The sequence below is a fragment of the Mytilus galloprovincialis genome, chromosome 7, assembly GCF_965363235.1.
Source record: "Mytilus galloprovincialis chromosome 7, xbMytGall1.hap1.1, whole genome shotgun sequence".
NCBI classification, from domain to species: domain Eukaryota; kingdom Metazoa; phylum Mollusca; class Bivalvia; order Mytilida; family Mytilidae; genus Mytilus; species Mytilus galloprovincialis.
The window spans coordinates 21,250,244-21,270,431 of record NC_134844.1 but is presented as its reverse complement, the minus strand read 5'-3'; the positions used below and the strand labels follow the sequence as shown (position 1 = coordinate 21,270,431).

Here is a 20,188-nt window from a genome sequence, read left to right as displayed (position 1 = left end):
ACATAAGTACATGTAGACTAGTTGCACTAATTAGCCTGTGGGTCTCTTACCTTTTAACATAACGGTATGTGCCTTATGTCAGCATTGGAGATGCAGAAGACTACAATCTAATTTGCAACTTAAACATTTTTTTATTTTACTCGACTTTAAAAATATTTTTGCTGTGTACAATTTTTGTTTAATTATCTATAGTTCTTGTCAAAAATGGCAAAACATATTTTCAGGGACAATAGCACCTACAGAGAGTCAAAGGACAGTTTCAGATATTTTATCAAATGTTTGTATCTTAAGCTACTGCTTCTCTTTCCATTTTGGGAATCTCGTTATCTTATAAGGTTTACAAAATAATAAGCCAAAATGCAATAAAAGATAATAATCATTATTTATGGGCAATCATTCATTGAAGGAGTTGAGATACCTATTATAGTTTTCAATCTAACAGACTAAAATGGAAAAAAAAGTTGATAAGATTGTATTTAAAAATCGTCATTCAAGGGCGATAACTCCTTAAGGAGTCTCCAAAGGATTTCAAATATGATCTCTGATTAGTTTCTATTGATTACTTATTTTTTTCTAGATAATCAGTAAAATTGGTAATTGTGGCAATGCCGGTTTATTTATGTCTTGCTAATCATTTTTGCTATGTAAAATTTCTTTCTATATATATATCATATATTCAGAATATTCAGAAATAACAATTACATAAACAAAAATTGAAAAAAATATTTGTTAAAGGGCAATGATTCCAAAAAAAAAAGTCTACAGAAAATAGATCTAAGCATTTCAATAAGCACTGCCCCTGTCAGTTTTTTGCTATATATAGCGGTTTTCAAAGAATACAAAAATATGACAGTTAACTCCTTTCTTTGATTTTTAGCCATGTCAGCCAGGTTGGTTAATCAGCAGGATCATCATACATATTTTTAAACTAGATTGTGGCAATGTTTGATTAAATTTGACCCTTTAGTTTCAGAGCAGAAGATTTATGTAAATATTTACGGACAACACCAACAACACCAAGTGATGAGAAAAGCTCACTTTGCTCTTTTGGCCAGGTCAGCTAAAAAAGTGTAAATTTCACTTATCTACATCAAAATTTTAAAAAGTACTGGCAAACCTTTTAGCTGAATTCAATGCATTTTCTTGATTTATATTTTCCTTAACCAGGTACAGGCTGATTTATCATACATTGGTTTGCCCTTTTCAGATGTTTAATTGCTTTGTGAGAAAGAATTTTATTGCTTGATCAAATCTTGCATACAATTATATATATAAGACTATACTGTATACATAGAGTTAACCAAATTTCCAAACAAAATCTCAAACTATACAAACCTGTTTATGACTAAGCTTTGTCACATCAACAGTAGCTTTGGGATGTAAGGCCTTGCGTAGACTATCAATCAGAATAGGGCCACTCATGTGATGACTTTCAGAGGAGTGAGTGGATCCACTAGGGGATGCTGGTAATTGTGGAAGTGGATTGGTTCCATCAATAGTCTTACACTCTCCAGAACTCTCACTGACAGATATGTGGAGAGGAGTTAGTCTATCTGAAGAATTTCTATTCTGGACCAATGGACCATTAGATTCTCCTAGGTCTAGGTAATTATTTTCTAAATGTTCATCCTCAACCAGAACTATCCCTGGTGAAGCCCCTAATAAATCACCAACCAAATCGACCGTCTGACTGTCACTCCTTAATGTCTGAATCCTATTAGTTGTTTCTAAATTAACAGTCCTGATCAGGTCTGCAGATGTAGCGCCAGAACTTGAATGTTGGCTAGAAGTTGATTTAAAACTCCCATCTAAAATATCATTGGCTAGGATTGCATCTTCTAAGTTCTATAAAACAGAAGAAAATTGTATTATAAGTTTGTTTTAATCCATTCAACTCCCTACTCTATCATTCTCAATCAGGTTTCTTTTGTAGTTTGTAGACTTTTTACTATGAATTACATTTATGTAGTTAGAAAAAAAATGTACCTACGAAAATACATCCTCGGGATTTAGTTCAGTAAATAACTACATGCAAATTACCTATTTTGTTCTTAAAATCCACAAATTACTGATACATGTACTTTGAAACTTTATTCTAATTAATCCTAACAAACTGTGTATTCAGAAATTATTGTGAGTTTTATAAATGTAAATAATGAGATTGGGGGAGTATAACAATGATTATAACTCACATTCTGAATTTGATGCATATATGAATTTCTGTAGGTATATTTTCCAGAAATTGCAAAATAATAATTAATATTTTTGTCCATTCTCGAAAAGTCTTACTGTTATTTAAGAATGTTATGTTAGTGATTGAATTAAAGTAACTACACCTTATTTTTCGTCTGAATTTCTGGTATTCGTAATGTCATTTGATAAAGTCAAGCTGATTGTAAGGACTTAGGTGCAGACAGTTTTCTCTGCTTTTAAAATCTTTCTATTTGATCTTGTTGTGGTTCTCTTAATTACTACAAATGTACAACCAAAAACAACTTGTAGAAATATTTTTTTTGGTCAATGATTGAATTTAGTTATGTCAAACTCTGTATACTGATAAAGTTCAGGTGTGATTATGACTCATGTATTAATAGCAAAATTTTAATTTCCAATACACTGTTTGGTGGTGAACCTGATAGAGGCAGAATGTACAGAGTAGGTAACAGGTGTGCATAAGCAGTATAAGGACTGAGCATGATCGAAAGAGTATAAGATAACAGATTGACAACAGTCACAAATTTGGACATTTTCTAAAAAAAAATGGCATTTTCTGTAGAAAATAAAAAATTGTTTCAAAGACAAATTTAGGAAGTACAAAACACTACATTTATATGTCATATAACAAATACTTCAACAATGGAGTTGAAGCTCCTTTAGTAGTAAAGATGATAATTAGAACCACAAGATTGGTTTACTAAAATCTTTGTCTACTATTTCATTCACTGACCCCATTTTGGTCTCCAGATGTACCATCATAACGGTCTGTGTTTATTGAACTTCCTTCATTGGAATTATTAATATCATCATTCGGTATAATTTCTGCTGATGAGCTTGGTACAGAAGGGTCAAGAACGGGAGGAAATCTGTTCTGACCACATAAAAGATCTGGTTTCACATTACTACCAGGACTGCTTCCTACGAAAAAAAGAACAAATAATTTACTGATTTTATAATATAACATTATTCAATTAAATGTCATCATATAATAAATTGCAGAGTTATGTCCCTTTAATTATTGCTTTACTTGTGTTGCAACATAAAAGTTTTGTGTCCATCATTTCTATAACTTATAACAGTTTTTGGAAAAGTTAACATTGCTCGCCACTTTCAAAACAGGAAATTGTTGTGTCTGTGGATTACATATAAACCTTGGCACCTTTTGATTACAAACAATTTTAGTTCTTACATTGCTGTCAAGATTTTTTTAAAGCTGTAAGGTTAGAATAATGCACACAAAATTATTGTTTTTTGACAACTTCTCCAAATAATCTTTGATCAGTAGAATATAATGTACTTTTATGGAAAAATTTCCTCATTTGACCTCTGGAAATGTATTTTTTCGATACACTTTTTGTATCAAATGGCAGTATTTCTCTCTAATTTACCGTAACTGTTTACTTGTTCTATAGCTGAGAATAATATGTAGTATTATCAATGTGCAATATAACACACAATTAACGATAATGGTTGAAAAGCAATAATGAATTTGGGCCTTTAATAACCCTCTTGTTGCCAACCGTTTTTTAAGGTTGCATTTCATATGACAGAAAATATGACCTGCTGAGGTCTGTGACGTAACATGCCGAACGATGACGTCATTCAATATATGACGCTATGACATAATGACCCTTACATTTGGGACCCATTTGAGAAAAACATAACACTGTTAAATATTCTTTTAATTGAAAGAGATGCAGCAATGATGAGAAGCTTGCATAAATTTAACCATGGTCATATGTGTCCCTTTGGCACAGCCAGTGTGGACATATGTGTCCCTCCGGCAGGAAGAGGATTAATTAAGTTCTCAGTTTCTCCACTATTACATATAGTCATTGTCAATGAGTCATTGCTGTATGACAATCTTGTAACTATAACTCATTTGAACATTCTTAAAGAAATATATAATCCTTTTACATTTAAGACGTGCAGGTTCTCTTACATCATTTCATTTTGACATTCAGTGTTATGTACTCATCATCAACAATTTATTCCTACTGTGTATTCATTATTATTAGTTAGATACTAACTTTTGTGGATTTGGTGGGAACAGGTAAACTGTGAAATTAAGTGTTCAATCAATGACATAACTACACGGACTTCGACAAAACCAAAAATTTTCCTTAATTAATCCATGAAAAATTAGTACAAACAAAAAAATAAATGAATACATAGTATATATCATGATATATATATTTCTAAAGCATTGTTTCAGGTTTTGTTTTTACATTATTTTGTCTTCAGTTATTTCAATTTGATTTGAACTTTCATTGTCATTTTTTTACAATTTAATTTTGTTGACATATATAACAAATTTCAGGATAAAACAAGTTGCTTTCTTTAAAAAAAGAAAAGCAATACATGAACCCACAACTGCTGACTGCGGTCAACAACATTAGTTGATTTTATTTGCTTTTGATTTGAACAAATTTACTGTGAATGAGATATTGATCAATATTAATGAGTTTTGTTGTCACATCATTATTGAAAATATGTAATAGTGGGTAGATTATTGCACATGTGAATGAATTTACTTAATTTTTACTTTGTGTTTCATGTACAAATTGCTGATCTATTGCAATTCCCAATTTCTGCAAACTCTAAGTGACTAAGGGAAATTTTATTGACTCTGCAACATATGTCTAATCCTCAGGTTGCTTTTTTTGTGGTAATATATTTTGACTTTTAAAAATTGATATCGATTTAATTTATTTCCTGGAAGTTTTTAATTCTCCTGCATAATTATTTGAGGCTGTCTGTGACAATCATACACACTTTATTTGTAATGTAATCAATGAGGACATATAAGATAAATAAATGTTAAAGTTCTGGACCTCAGATTTGAATATGGTTTAGGTTATTTGTCAAAATACCTTGATATATGACTTATAATATCTACTATATAGGAATTATTCTGTGATATACCTTCAAGAAAAAAGTAAACCAAATAAATATAGAAAAGAAGTTTGGTGTGATTTTCGATGAGATTCTTTCACAAGAGACCTTATAACACAAATTAACAGCTATAAATTTTCAAACAGCCTTCATAAAAAAAAAAAACCATAGCCCCTACCACAGTCAGCTACAATAGGCCTTGAAATAAGAAATGTAAACAATACAAACGAAAAAAGGAACGACCTGATTAATGTACCCAAAAAGAAACGAAAAATCAATCATGCAACACAGCAACAACCATTGAATTACAGGCAGATACTTACTGAATGTGACAGGGATATGTTTGATAAATATTGGTAACTCTATACAATTTAAATACGTGGCCAATGAAACAACAACACCAGACGAAATGAATAACCACCTGCAAAAAATAGTGACCACTTTTCACAAATAAGGCCTATAATACTGTAAATTCAAAAATTATTGTGATGCTCTTATTATTGCAAGATGTAACAGGGTTATAATCACAATTATTTATAGCATTTTTAATTTTTGTATAAGAGTTAAACAGGATTTTTCATAATGTAGCAAAATAATATTGCATTTTATTCTAAAATGATAAAATCACATTAAATGCAGTCAATAATTTCTGAATTAACAGTATGTTGGGAATGAGTTGCCTATTCATCAAAAACCAAATGTATGTATGCTTGGGAAGAAGCAATAAAACATGTTCAAGATGAATTTGCTGCTTTGTATATAAACATATACAAATCATTGCTAAATCTACCTCTTATCAACTATTTTTGTAAAACTGGTGAAATTTGCATACTCAATAAAAATAAACTATAAATTTAATAAAAAGGAACATGATTTAGGACTACCAAAACTAATATATTTATTTATGATATAAATTTATGATGATGAATTAACACTTAACACTTTTAAAGAATACATCGATAAATATTTCCCTTTTGGAACCTTATTTCATGTTATAGAAGTGACCAAAGTATCTGGGATGTACACGTCTGTAATTATCCACTAATTTTATTTCAATACAATAAACAAAGGCGATGTCTTCAAAGGGTTATTTATTGATATACAATATTGACACATCTTGCTTTCATATTCACACTTGCACCCAAAAAAGACCGGTCGGCTCTCTACGATCTTTCTTTCAAGTAAATAAAGTTCGATTCCATATGGATTTTTACTTTACACTTAACGGTTTGTTATGAAGAAAAACAATGCAAACTATTCTCATAATTGCAACATATTTCAAAGATCAAATATTTGAAGATTAGACTTTAACTGTTATTTAAAAATAAAAATAAAAAATAATTGAAATTAAATAAAAATGAATTCATATTCAAAATTCTTTTTCGAACTTTATAATAACTACCATCAATAAACAAAAACAAAATTCAAGTGTAATAATTCCTCTATCATTTCATCTAAATTGTCTTCAAGTCTTTCTTTCTTTTTTATGGATATATTACATAACAATTACTTTTAAAACCTTACTAAAACTGTATGAATTAAATATAACATAGAAAAATAATTATTGTGGATCAACATTTTTTTAAGATGCAAGAATTTATAAGTCTTATAGGTATTAAATATTTATTTCAATTACAAATAAATATTGAAAATACTTTAAAATTCTTAAGAGTGTGGTAATTAAAGGGTTATTTACGCGTAACTTGTTTTGCCATTTTTATTTCACATGCAACCGTGAAAAAGGTCCATTATTCATCATTTTCGTGAAATCGAAAAAAAGATCAATTAATGTGCAAGACATTTTTATTTATTCGTTCATCGTGAATAACAATATTATTTAGCGTTCTTCCGTGCAGATACCCTCTTTACGCCCCTCTCATAATTGCAAATATTCTGACTTCAATTATTGTTAGTTTCTATAAAAACATAAATACAGTTTATAGTTTCTATATATTTCTTTAACAGCTTTGAAACTAACTTAATTTTTAAAATCATATTATCTTTCTGTTTTCCGATTTAAATATATAAATATTTAAACCAAAATGTTCTCTCCCAAGTCATTGATAAAATTATCAATACACTATATCACGTGGTTAAATCTTCACGCATGTTATCCTGCCACTGAACAATGCCGTGTTATAATTGACCTAGATACACACAGTATATTCAGAGGTCACTTCAAAACAAATATAATAGCGTTGTTGTTAAAATCATATTATCTTTCTGTTTTCCGATTTAAATAAATAAAAATATTTAAACCAAAATGTTACCTCCCAAGTCATTGATAAAATTATTAATACACTATATTACGTGGTTAATTCTTCACGCATGTTATCCTGCCACTGAACAATGCCGTGTTATAATTGACCTAGATACACACAGAATATTCAGAGATCGCTTCAAAACAAATATAATAGCGTTGTTTTATAGAAACTTTCACACCGCTTATTATCAAAACATATATGTTTTGTGAAAAGGCAAATAAGTTTATATATTCAAACTAAGTCAGATTAGCGTAGCCAGAGACATATAATATTATATGTCTCTGGCGTAGCCAAAGCATAGATTAATACCTGTATAAATAATCGACAACATTCGAGATGTTCTGAGAATTTTATTCCGACTTCCGGCCGAGAAATTCGAGTGGCCCATAGACACATCCAAAACTCACCAATATATAAGCATGCACCCCTCAGGGGGTTCATGCAAAAAAATTGTGCTTATATCACCAGATAATGAGAGTGTGCCCTGACAATAAAAATATGACCTAACAATAAAATACATTTCTAATTCTATTATGTTATAAATTGGTCCCACAAGAAATGACCTGGTAGTATTTTTTTGAAAAAACAGTATTATTTGAAATATATTGTGTAATTTGTAGATGACAAATAGTTCTTGCATTTAATGCTTTTCTGAACATGAGATATTTCATCAACCTATGCCAAATTAGGGCACATCAATATGTACTTTGTAAATAACTCTAAGCAAGTTTTAATGACATTGTAGATTCAGGAAATTAAGTTTTACAGAATTCCTGAATAGTAAATATTATAGGGATGATCAAAAAGATAGAAATCAATCAATAAAAAAAAATCTGTCATATTTATATAAACATTAGACTAAAATAAAAATTCTTGATATTTCGTGATGTTTTTTTTTATCAATTAGTTTTAAAGAATAGAGTATGGAAACTGAGGTATATTTTTCAATTAAATATCAATTCAAAATAACTTCCATCATTTGTTTTACAGTATTCTGTGACATTTACCACTCTTAAAATTTTACAGCTAACACTGCTTTACATCCTATCATTAATTACAACTTTGAAGAACAATTACACCTTTAGTTAATATTTACATTAATATTTTCTAAATAAAACAAATAATTATTTGATAGTCAGACAATTAATGTCCTGAAATAAGAAATGAGTGCATAAAAAAATAAATATAATATGCAATATCATGCAATGAATGATTCCTTATAGCATAAAAAAAATCATATAAAACATGAAACTCAACTTTTATATCTAGTTTCAGTCAGACAAAATGATTTTTACAGTCACTAAACAAGACAAAAAGTATCCAGTAGGTCTAAGTTAAACAGGCATGCTTGATGATTTCATTTAACTAGAGGCTCTAAAGAGCCTGTGTCGCTCACCTTGGTCTATGTGAATATTAAACAAAGGAAGCAGATGGATTCATGACAAAATTGTGTTTTGGTGATGGTGATGTGTTTGTACATCTTACTTTATTAAACAGTCTTGCTGCTTACAATTATCTCTATCTATAATGAACTTGGCCCAGTAGTTTCAGTGGAAAATGTTAATAAAAATTTACAAATTTTATGAAAATTGTTAAAAATTGACTATAAAGAACAATAACTCCTTAGGGGGTCAATTGACCATTTCGGTCATATTGACCTATTTGTGAATCTTACTTTGCTGAACATTATTGCTGTTTGCAGTTTATCTCTATCTATAATAATATTCAAGATAATAACCAAAAACAGCAAAATTTCCTTAAAATTACCGATTCAGGGGCAGAAACCCAACAACAGTTTGTCCGATTCATCTGAAAATTTCTGGGCAGATAGATCTTGACCTGATAAACAATTTTACCCCTGTCAGATTTGCTCTTAATGTTTTGGTTTTTGAGTTATAAGCCAAAAACTGCATTTTACCCCTATGTTCTATTTTTAGCCATGGCAGCCATCTTGATTTGATGGCCAGGTCATCAGACACATTTTTTAAACTAGATACCCCAATGATGATTGTGGCCAAGTTTGGATTAATTTGGCCCAGTAGTTCCAGAGGAGAAGATTTTTGTAAAAGATAACTAAGATTTACGAAAAATGGTTAAAAATTGACTATAAAGGGCAATTACTCCTAAAAGGGTCAACTGACCATTTTGGTCATGTTGCCTTATTTGTAAATCTTACTTTGCTGAACATTATTGCTGTTTACAGTTTATCTCTATCTATAATAATATTCAAGATAATAACCAAAAACAGCAAAATTTCCTTAAAATTACCGATTCAGGGGCAGAAACCCAACAACAATTTGTCCGATTCATCTGAAAATTTCTGGGCAGATAGATCTTGACCTGATAAACAATTTTACCCCTGTCAGATTTGCTCTTAATGTTTTGTTTTTTGAGTTATAAGCCAAAAACTGCATTTTACCCCTATGTTCTATTTTTAGCCATGGCGGCCATCTTGATTTGATGGCTGGGTCACCAGACACATTTTTTAAACTAAATACCCCAATGATGATTTTGGCTAAGTTTGGATTAATTTGGCCCAGTAGTTTCAGAGGAGAAGATTTTTGTAAATGATAAATAAGATTTACGAAAAATGGTTAAAAATTGACTATAAAGGGTAATAACTCCTAAAGGGGTCAACTGACCATTTCGGTCACGTTGACTTATTTGCAAATCTTACATTGCTGAACATTATTGCTGTTTACAGTTTATCTCTATCTATATTAATATTCAAGATAATAACCAAAAACAGCAAAATTTCCTTAAAATTACCAATTCAAGGGCAGCAACCCAACAACGGGTTGTCTGATTCATCTGAAAATTTGAGGGCAGATAGATGTTGACCTGATAAACAATTTTACCCCTGTCAGATTTGCTCTAAATGTTTTGGTTTTTGAGTTATAAGCCAAAAACTGCATTTTACCCCTATGTTCTATTTTTAGCTATGGTGGCCATCTTGGTTGGTTGGCCGGGTCACGGGACATATTTTTTAAACTAGATACCCCAATGATGATTGTGGCCAAGTTTGGTTTAATTTGGCCCAGTAGTTTCAGAGGAGAAGATTTTTGTAAAAGTTAACGACGACGGAGGATGGACGACAGACGACGGACGCAAAGTGATTGGAAAAGCTCACTTGGCCCTTTGGGCCAGGTGAGCTAAAAATGTTTTATAGCTGTAAACAGTTATTTGATCAATCCCTATTCCTTCTCCCTTCCATAGATCAGTAGGGAAAGGAGAAAATGTTTAAATGCTCAACTTTTTGAATTAAATTTCAGAATTTCTCCTCTTTTATAACATTGTTTTTTTGTAAACACTTAGATTCTTGAAAAACCAGTGTCTTATAAAAATAAAAAATGTGATATAATTGCCAAAGAGACAACTTTCAATACTATTTTAAAGATCAAAGGACAAAGCTATGAACAATCACTGGTCACTGTTGGCCTCCAACAGCAACGATTAAAACCAAAACCATTTAAAGTAAGCTATGTCTACATAATGTAGAGTATCCTTGATTTGTTAATGCCTTCTTCCTTTACAATGCTAGTAACTATCAAAAAGATCTTTTTATTTGATTAAATAATCAAAGCACTGCGAGCACTAGAAGATTTTTTTTGAAAACCAAGACAGTAAAAAGATGAAAACTGTAGAAGAGTTGGTATAATCATATATCACAGCTTGTTATATCTCAAGCATCAACATTTCATTAACTGTTCTGTCTTTCACTTAATAAAACTCTTTTATCAAACACTATACCATGTGTCTAAAGAAGTCTGTTACTATATTTTAAATCACTTAACCCGTCCTTTTTTAAAGACTCATAATCATAAAATTAACTGAAAAATGTAAATGATTCTATCTTTGGATATCATGCATACATCATTCAATAAGACAAAAATGATATTTTTTTGTTAATGTATTTACTATTGTTTCTTGGGTGTATAATCATGTAAAAAAAAAGACAACTTTTTTCTTATAAAAGTTTATACATTTGAGTTTTGATAGCTAAAATGGAAGAAAATTTGATATCCACCTAGATTTAAGAAAATTGGAATCAAGAAAAACATAGTTCATAATTTTTTTGGGTCCCTTTGTCCCATATTGGTTGATAATAACTTTCAAACACTCCTTTTGTATTCAAGAACTTTAAATTTGTTAAAAACAATCAAATAAACAAAGCTCATTCAATAACCTATAACAAGACAAGTTATTGTTCTGTTAGGCATTTTTATGTTTCATTTAGAGGAAATTGATTGTAGATTGTTGGTATTTAAACACCATTTTTGGGCTATTTTGTGGCAGTCAGTTGTTATTTGTGGAGGAAGCCACAGTTCCCTGAGAGATCCACCAGCCCTTGATAGGAAAACTGACAATCCTTGCCAATTAATATTGGAGTCAAGTGCACCTGCACGAGAGGAGTTAGAACTCACAACCTCTGTGTTGACTGGCTAGTAATTACAGTATGTAGAACTACTTAGACCACTTGGCCACCTTTTTAGGAGCAGAAATTTTATTTATTTATTTTATGTGTTTTAATGCCACCTTTAAGCACCGCTTTTATGCTATTTCATAGCGGCAAGTTTTTATTGGTGAAGGAAGCCAGAGTGCCTTCCATAGGAATTGAAGGAAGATGCAGCTTTACAAAAGTATAGATAGGAATTGTAGGAAGATGCAGCTTTACAAAAGTAATGAAAATAACTTTAAACAAATTCAAGAAATTTTGCTTGTTATGAAAAGTAAAAATGAGAAGAATTTTGTTCCCATGTATATCAATGAAAACTGGTATCCAATGAAAAATAATAAATCAACAGAAGACTATTCAAAATAAACATTCTTTTTGCATATCATCTTAAAAACTTTATTATAAAAATAGAATCAATCATGCTTTAATTCAAAAATTTTAATGGAAATGAATTATCCTCTTACTTTGCTACCATAAATAAGAGCAGAAAGATCAATTATGTTTCAAGAAAAACAGTTCTAATGTTTTGCAGTATGCATGTTTCACAGCACTTGACATTTCCAACATCCTGAGTTCGATAAACTGCATCCAGATAATTACCTAATGCAACCAAATTTCTGTAATCTATTGACAATTTTCACACGTGAAAATTATTCTTGAAACATCATCAAGTATTCTTCAAAGAAAATTAAAAGTCAAATGAAAAAAAAAAATACATTTCAGATAATAATTTCCATCTTCTATAGCCTTTTACTTATGTTTCAATGATTTGGATATATATTACCTGTTTTTCAATATGTCCTTAGATTTTTATTTCCATGTCTTTACCCAATGAATGTCATTCATATGTAAATTTGCCAATTACAGAAAAATTTCTAGGAATGATTTTTTTTTACAATTTACATTTTTGTCATTCAAATATGATATTTTCTTTGCATCAAAGAAAAAAAAATACATTTCTTTTGATTGCAAGGTTTCTTCATTCTCAAGTTGTTGTTTTTCTTATTCAAATAGTGTATTTTTTTCTCTTTCATTTTATAAGAATGATAAAATGACATGACTGATGTTTCAAGCTATGACAATTTCTCCAGCTCTAATGATTATGACTACCTGTAGTTCTTACACAATTATGCATCAATTTTATGTATTGATAGATCTGAAACCTTTTTATCTTTTAAAGTTCCATCGATACCTGACAATCATGACAATTAAGATCTCCAGATAATTTAAAATAAGTGACTTCCTTGAAACTACCAGGCGATCACAATAAAAAAGAATACATCAAGATCTGTTTTTCATTTTTTGAATATATTCTTTCTCCATTTCCATTTGTATATCTCTGTTACAACAGAACCTATCTTTCATGCTATTATTTTTTTTCTTAAATAATGCATGTAGGAGCATTTTCAAGTCAATTATTTTAACATGCAATGTATTAGGAATAAATAAGGTAGGGTGAATATGTTAATTCTGAAAACAATACTTTCATTTTTATAGCTGACTATACGGCATGGGTTTTTCTCATTTTATTAAGGCGTAACAGATGCCTACTATGGCTTACATTCACTTTATTTGAACTTCGAAAGTAGTTGTCTCATTGGCAATCATACCACTTCTCCATATCATTCATTATGTTTAGAAAAAAAAAATACCAATACTAACTTTTTTTTAAGAATTGAATGCTTCTTTTATAGTTTTATTAGGGTGTAAAAGCATTTGAAAGTAGCACATTTTTCATTTATTTAAAATGTGTGCATTGCTTTTACAACCTTAATTATTGTTTTAAAAGAAGCATTCATTCAATTGTTATAATTACATTTGTATGCAGTATTGCTTCAACCATGGAATAAAGAGGCATATCACTCAAGCTTTTCGTTTGTTAATCAATGCATTATTTTATCATTTTCATGGATAGCACATACAGTCATAGCTGTAATATGTTATACGGAAATAATTGTCTGCGGATTGGCTGACAGCTTTTTGTCTATCAGCTCATAGACACAATTTGGTCATGTGACTGTGACGTCATTACTGTTTTTTTCATGATTTACACAGGATTAAAATGGAATTTAGAATTAAATTATAAGGAATAATCTGTTAAATTTTTTCTGTCTATTTGAAAGAACATACAAAATTTGATACACACTTGAAAATAACCTGCTACAAGGATTATTTAGTATGCACCACATTTTTTATGTTATTTCTTCATAGACAGAAAAAATATTACAATCATTCATTAAATAAATATAGATTATACCACTGCATCGAGTGTAGTACAATATTTATCTACTCGAGACAGTTAAATTTTCAAATTTAAAACGCGAGGCTTGGCCGAGCGTTTTAAATATTTAAAATTTAACTGTTGAGAGTGGATAAATAACGTATTACACGAGATTTGGTGGTGGAATCTGTTTCTCTAATGATTTTCTAAGATTATGCAGGCAAACTTATTCCTTCTTTTCAAATGATCTGCAAAAAGATGTGTTCTTTCTATGTGACGTCATCAGGCATGGTCGCCTTTTTTCATGCCATCACAATAGGAAATTCAGAGGAAAGCAAGAAAATTCGACGTCATAATCGGATTTTAACCAATGAAGTACTGAGATCAAACGAACCACACGTTGATTAAATTTTTTTTTATACAATGGGTGTAGAAAGGGATAAATTGACAAAGAATTAGAGAAAATATGATATTGATATGCATCACAATTGTTGTCATTAAAATTACCAACTCTGATGAAACATACATGTAATGAAATTATTCATCGATAAATTTAGTAAACAACAACATTTTTAATAACACAGATATTAATTAAGAAATAAAAATATTTTACTGGGTACCATAATTAATTGTGGTTACAGTATAAATATTCCATTACTAAACACATTTTGTTGTTTGCTTAAGATGAAATTTACATACTTTAAGGTCCTGATACAACAAATGAAAATCAATATTAAGGATGACAAGTTGATTAAGACTTATGTGTTTCACAAGTTATATTATAGACAAACATGCAATCTTGCACTAGATATTCCAATGAGATAATCTTTGTTCAATTACATCGCATCAATAATGTATCATTAACTAATTACATTGAGGTTACAATTGACACAGAAAATCTATCATATCCTATTTATTGTATTTAAGAACATCTATAGTATAAAAATAAGATGTGGCATGAATGCTAATGAGATAATATATATCCACAGAGACCAACGGACAAGGATTTTAAGCATAGGTCAACAGATGGCCCTCAACTGTGAGCAAAACTCATCTCATAAAGTAAGCTATAAAAGGTCTGTGTATGACAAGATGTGAAACATTTCAAGAGAGAAAACAACAGCCTGATTTTAGCTAAAAACAATAATAGAGTCGCATTCCAATGTCTCCCACTGATAGATTTTTTAACTCCAAAACATTTTTTTTTTAAATGTAAAATGTAGACTATATTGAATGCAGAATTTACTTATCCAAAGGAAATACAAATAAATGATCAAAACTGATTTTGAAACTCAGCATAGATATTGGTGAAAAATTACATTACAATTCAACAAGAAATGTAGGCTTGAAAGCACTTAAATTGCAATTTTCCATAAAAATTATATTTCCAAGGGGCATAACTCCTGAAAACCAGATGCTCCGCAGGGCACAGCTTTGTACGACCGCAGAGGTTGAACTCTATACAGTTGGGGCACATATGGACACAACATATAAGCTTGATACAGCTCTGAATTTGGATTTTGATTAAATAGTTGACACAACAAAGGTTTCTGACACAGAATGAATGTGGTCTAAGAACTTAAACTTAAAACCTTAAAAATTTTAAATTGGACATTTACCTATTATGGTCCAATATCCAAAATCTAAATGCATGGTTAGATTCAGAATATCATAGAACCCTAAGAATTCAATTTTTGATGAAATCAAATAATATTCAATTTTAGACCCTTTAGACCTCAATGTGGACCAATTTGATAACCGGGCCCAAATATTAAAAATCTAAATACATGGTTAAATTCAGCATATTGAAAAACCCCATATATTCAGAGGCGGATTTAGGGGGAGGGGGGGGGCCCCCCTTTTTGGGAAAAAATTTGGATGCTTATATAGGGAATCACTGAAGCGTGACTGGAGCGGGCCCCCACTTATGAAAATTTCTGGATCCACCGCTGATATTCAATTTTTGTTGAAATCAAACAAAGTTTAATTTTGGACCCCGATTTGGACCAACTTGAAAACTGGGCCCATAATCAAAAATCTAAGTACATTTTTTAGATTCAGCTTATCGAAGAACCCAAAGAATTCATTTTTTGTTAAAATCAAACTAAGTTTAATTTTGGACCCTTTGGACCTTAATGTAGACCAATTTGAAAACAGGAACAAAAATTAAGCATCTAAATACACGGTTATATTTGGCATATCAAAGAACCCCAATAATTCATTTTTTGATGAAATCAAACAAAGTTTAATTTTGGACCTTTTGACCCCTAATTCCTTAACTGTTGGGATAAAAACTCCCAAAATCAATCCCAATCTTCCTTTTGTGGTCATAAACCTTGTGTTAAAATTTCATAGATTTCTATTTACTTATACTACAGTTATTGTGTACAAAAACCAAGAAAAATGCTCATTTGGGACCTTTTCTTGGCCCCTTATTCCTAAACTGTTGGGACCAAAACTCCTAAAATCAATCCCAACACTTTGGTATTGCTTCTTTAACATAATAAGATTGACAAGGGTAGTTACCCTGCATACACAAGTTTAAGATATCAACTATAGATTCCTTTGTATTGAAAATTCATGTGCTGTTTCACTTTAGCATTTTGTATTACATTTTGTAATACATATTTCATAATTTACTAAAATTCAAAATCAAAACGATTCTTTTTTGAGATAAGGAAAATTAAAACTACTGGTACTGCTAACATAAATAAAACTTAAAGACACAAAATTTTAAAATCATCAATTATTTCCTGTAAATGCCAAACCCCAATGTCTATGACACATGTATTTGTTGCAAACTTTTTAGAACAAGTGGTGGTTACACACATTTGACATGAAACATGCAGATATTCACAACATCTTATACCCCCTACAGCATGGTATCATGCAATAGTTGATCCTGTGAAGCCCAACTTCTTGAATGTATCATGATGTTACAAGTAGCAGGGAAAACAGTAAACAGACAGATATTTTTGTCATGGATTTCTCTAAAGCATTTGATAAAGTTTCACATTCTCATCTCATTACAAACTTCAACACTAAGGATAAATGGATACAAGGGGAATTAAATTTCTGGATATTATTTTTTTTAGCAATTGCAAGCAGACAGTAATTTTAAAGGGGGAAAATCTGAGTATTTAACAGTCAATTCCGGGGTTCCACTGGTCTTTCATCTACAGTGCATTTAGTTGCAGATGATGAAAAGGTTACACTACCTGAAAAAATGAATTAATTCCAAAAAATTCAAATTCAAATTCAAACAGCTTCCAAATTCATTCCTGCAAAACACAGCCAAGAAAAGAATTTTTTTTTCAGAAGATCATTGTTGAAGGGGTCATGATCTCAAAATCCTGGGCTTGAAAACATGAAATACTGAGGTCTCAAATTTAAAGAAATCTATTTCTGGACATCCTGAAATTCGAAAAAAGAATTCCTGGATCCTGAAAGGATCAATCCCGAAATCCTGAGTTTAAAAACACCTGATCCTGGAGTGATGATTAATGTCCTCCCCCCCTTGACTTAGATATACCCTGTTAAGACTTACCTGCAGCAAAAACTGCCCATGGGGATGGACTGGCCTCTAAACCCGATGCCTGTCCCTGTGTTACATTAGGAGGGACAGGCTCAGCTACCTAAATCAAAGAAAATTTCTTTAAAATACTTCTTCTGATTTATCTGTTTGATAATCTATCAATTAATTTTTCTTGACTTTATAATGTCTGATTATCAAAGCATTGTCAATCAAAATTTTACCTAATCAAATGATTTTTCTGTAGTTTGTTTGCAAATTGTATAAATTATATATAAAGGGAGATAAGGGGTCTCAGTGGGTGTGACCTCTAAATAGCTTATTTTGGTCTCTTGTGGAGAGCTATCTCATTGGCAATCACACCACATCTTCTTTTTTTCTATTTATCTACAGTATCACTAATATGATGTGAATTCAAACCCCACACATGGCATGTGCATTCCACTCAAATCATAATATACTAGTTTTCCTGCTGATAGTTGGTTGGTGGTGCTCCATTAGCACTGTGGCTTCCTCCACCAATAAACACTGGATGTCAAACAATTGTCATTTAACACCAACAATCACCAATGGATCAGTTAAGACAGAGATAAGAATTGCTTGCTAGAGTGGAACATTTAAATTGACAATTTGAAAGACTGTGCTGTTTGGATGTATATATTGGAGTGAATACCATTATCAAGCACTCCTAATAGCAATTGACCAGTAAATAGAGATCAGGTAAACCTTGTCTGACAGACATGTAGACCTAACAAGAAACACATATACCAAATATAGTAATAGTTATCATATTACTCATCAACATGACAAAATACCTTTATTTTGTTGCAAGTGAGTCACATATGAAAAACAACTTCAAAATTATTGATACTGATATTCTTCACCATCAGCATGATAAGGTTAACAGGTAAATGACATTGGTCTGAAAACCAATCAACTCTTGTTAATAACTGTTTTGATGACAGGGTGTTTATATGATATGATAAGAGCATGTGTTTACAGCAATTAACCATTAAAGGTTATATGGTACATTTATGAGGGGGGTAATAATGTGGTGGACATAAAAGGTAATTATCACAACGCCAAAACATGACTTATTAGGAAATGATGTATTTATAAACTAATATAATCATTAGCTTGTAAACAACATGAAGAATTTAAACTGTATTGTATGTCACTTTTATGATCTGAAAAGTGTGCCAGTGTAAGGGAAAACTGCCAAGCCTAAAAGATGGACAAAATCACATTTCTTTTTTTATATATTATATTAAATATTTTACCGTTATGTTTCAGTGTTTTTCTTAGTGGGCAAAAAGTGAAAGAAAAAAAAAAACAATCAGTTTCACAAAAATTAACATTTTAAGAAAACCTAGGCCTGGTACTGATAATGATTAAATTTCTATTGGCAAATCAACTAAATCTGGCTATATAAGTAACTGTGTGTGATTCTTTTGAATTTACAATAAAATGTGTCAAGAGAGATAACTCAAATTACTTCAAATCCACCAAAGTCTCCAAAATCATCTTCTTCTCCGCCAGGGTCCATTTATCTGTCTACTTAAACCTGAAAAACAAAACGATTTCTTATGTTTCATTATGGATAAGTCTACAATTCCTTTTCAATTTTTTTATCATCAATAAAGTTTCAACATACTATTAATTACACCTACATGTACACAAACGTGATTTTATGTGTAGATGATGGGGTTTTCCACACATTGATGTTGTAAAATATCAGCAACAAACCACAATGTACATCATGTACATGTAAACCTTCTTGACTTCACATTGTGTTAATCTGTTTATCAATCTTAAACTAGTTTGTTTTCCTCCTTTAGGAAAATTAACACTTGACAAGCTTGATAACTTCTCCTCACATACATGACATATTGTGACGTTGCTGATATCTTCTACTCAGAAATTATGGTGTCACTGATAAATAATGTCTCCTCTGATATGAGAATAAGGCAAATGTAGCGACTTAGCAGAGAGATAAAACGGATATGATAAATTATGTTAAATGTCTTTAATACAAGGTAAACCAACTAATTTTTGCAAGCAAATTATTTTTAAAGTATAGAAAAATAAGAAGAATATAAATCATTGCAGATATATCTTAAACTTTGATCTTCCTTATAATGAATACTTCTCAGTTTTTACATAAACCTGATGTGTTTCTTTGCATGTGCATGACATTCCATGTACTTACTATAGTAGTCCAAATTATGAAAAGCTGTTTTAATGTTGTGACACAGCAGAATATTAAAAAAGCCTTTCAAGACATTGTAATTATATTGACTTTTACTAGTAACAGTTCATGTAAAAATTAGAAGGATAATCCAATATGTTTTGACAGGATGTAATTTCAGTTTGAGTTGTTTCTCTAGGCCTCCATTTCCAATAGGTTTATCATGGTAATGGCTTTATTTCTTATTTGACCAAGCGAATTCAAACATGATGTACAATTAAGCTTAAGGATATTTACTAGATTGGAGTGATGAATCAACATGATCAACATGATTGAGCAAGACTGCAAGAAATTAAATTGTTTAGAAAACCTCTTTTTTTTCTAGTTTGAGGCCAGTAATTTACTAATCAACCAT

At 30.6% G+C, this 20,188-nt stretch overlaps 1 protein-coding gene across 2 annotated transcripts in view; it reads right to left on the bottom strand.

Annotated features, from left to right (window-relative positions):
- LOC143082524 (uncharacterized) overlaps positions 1–20,188 on the bottom strand; it is a 59,370-nt gene that overhangs the window by 37,850 nt on the left and 1,332 nt on the right. For both annotated transcript variants that reach the window (XM_076258237.1, XM_076258238.1), the window contains exons 2-5: positions 19,081–19,149; positions 17,601–17,688; positions 2,948–3,135; positions 1,336–1,845 (exon numbers count right to left, since the gene is read on the bottom strand). In XM_076258237.1, the coding sequence (XP_076114352.1) occupies positions 1,336–1,845; positions 2,948–3,135; positions 17,601–17,688; positions 19,081–19,131 (837 nt within the window). In that variant the 5' untranslated portion in view covers positions 19,132–19,149. The remainder of the gene's footprint in view (positions 1–1,335; positions 1,846–2,947; positions 3,136–17,600; positions 17,689–19,080; positions 19,150–20,188) is intronic.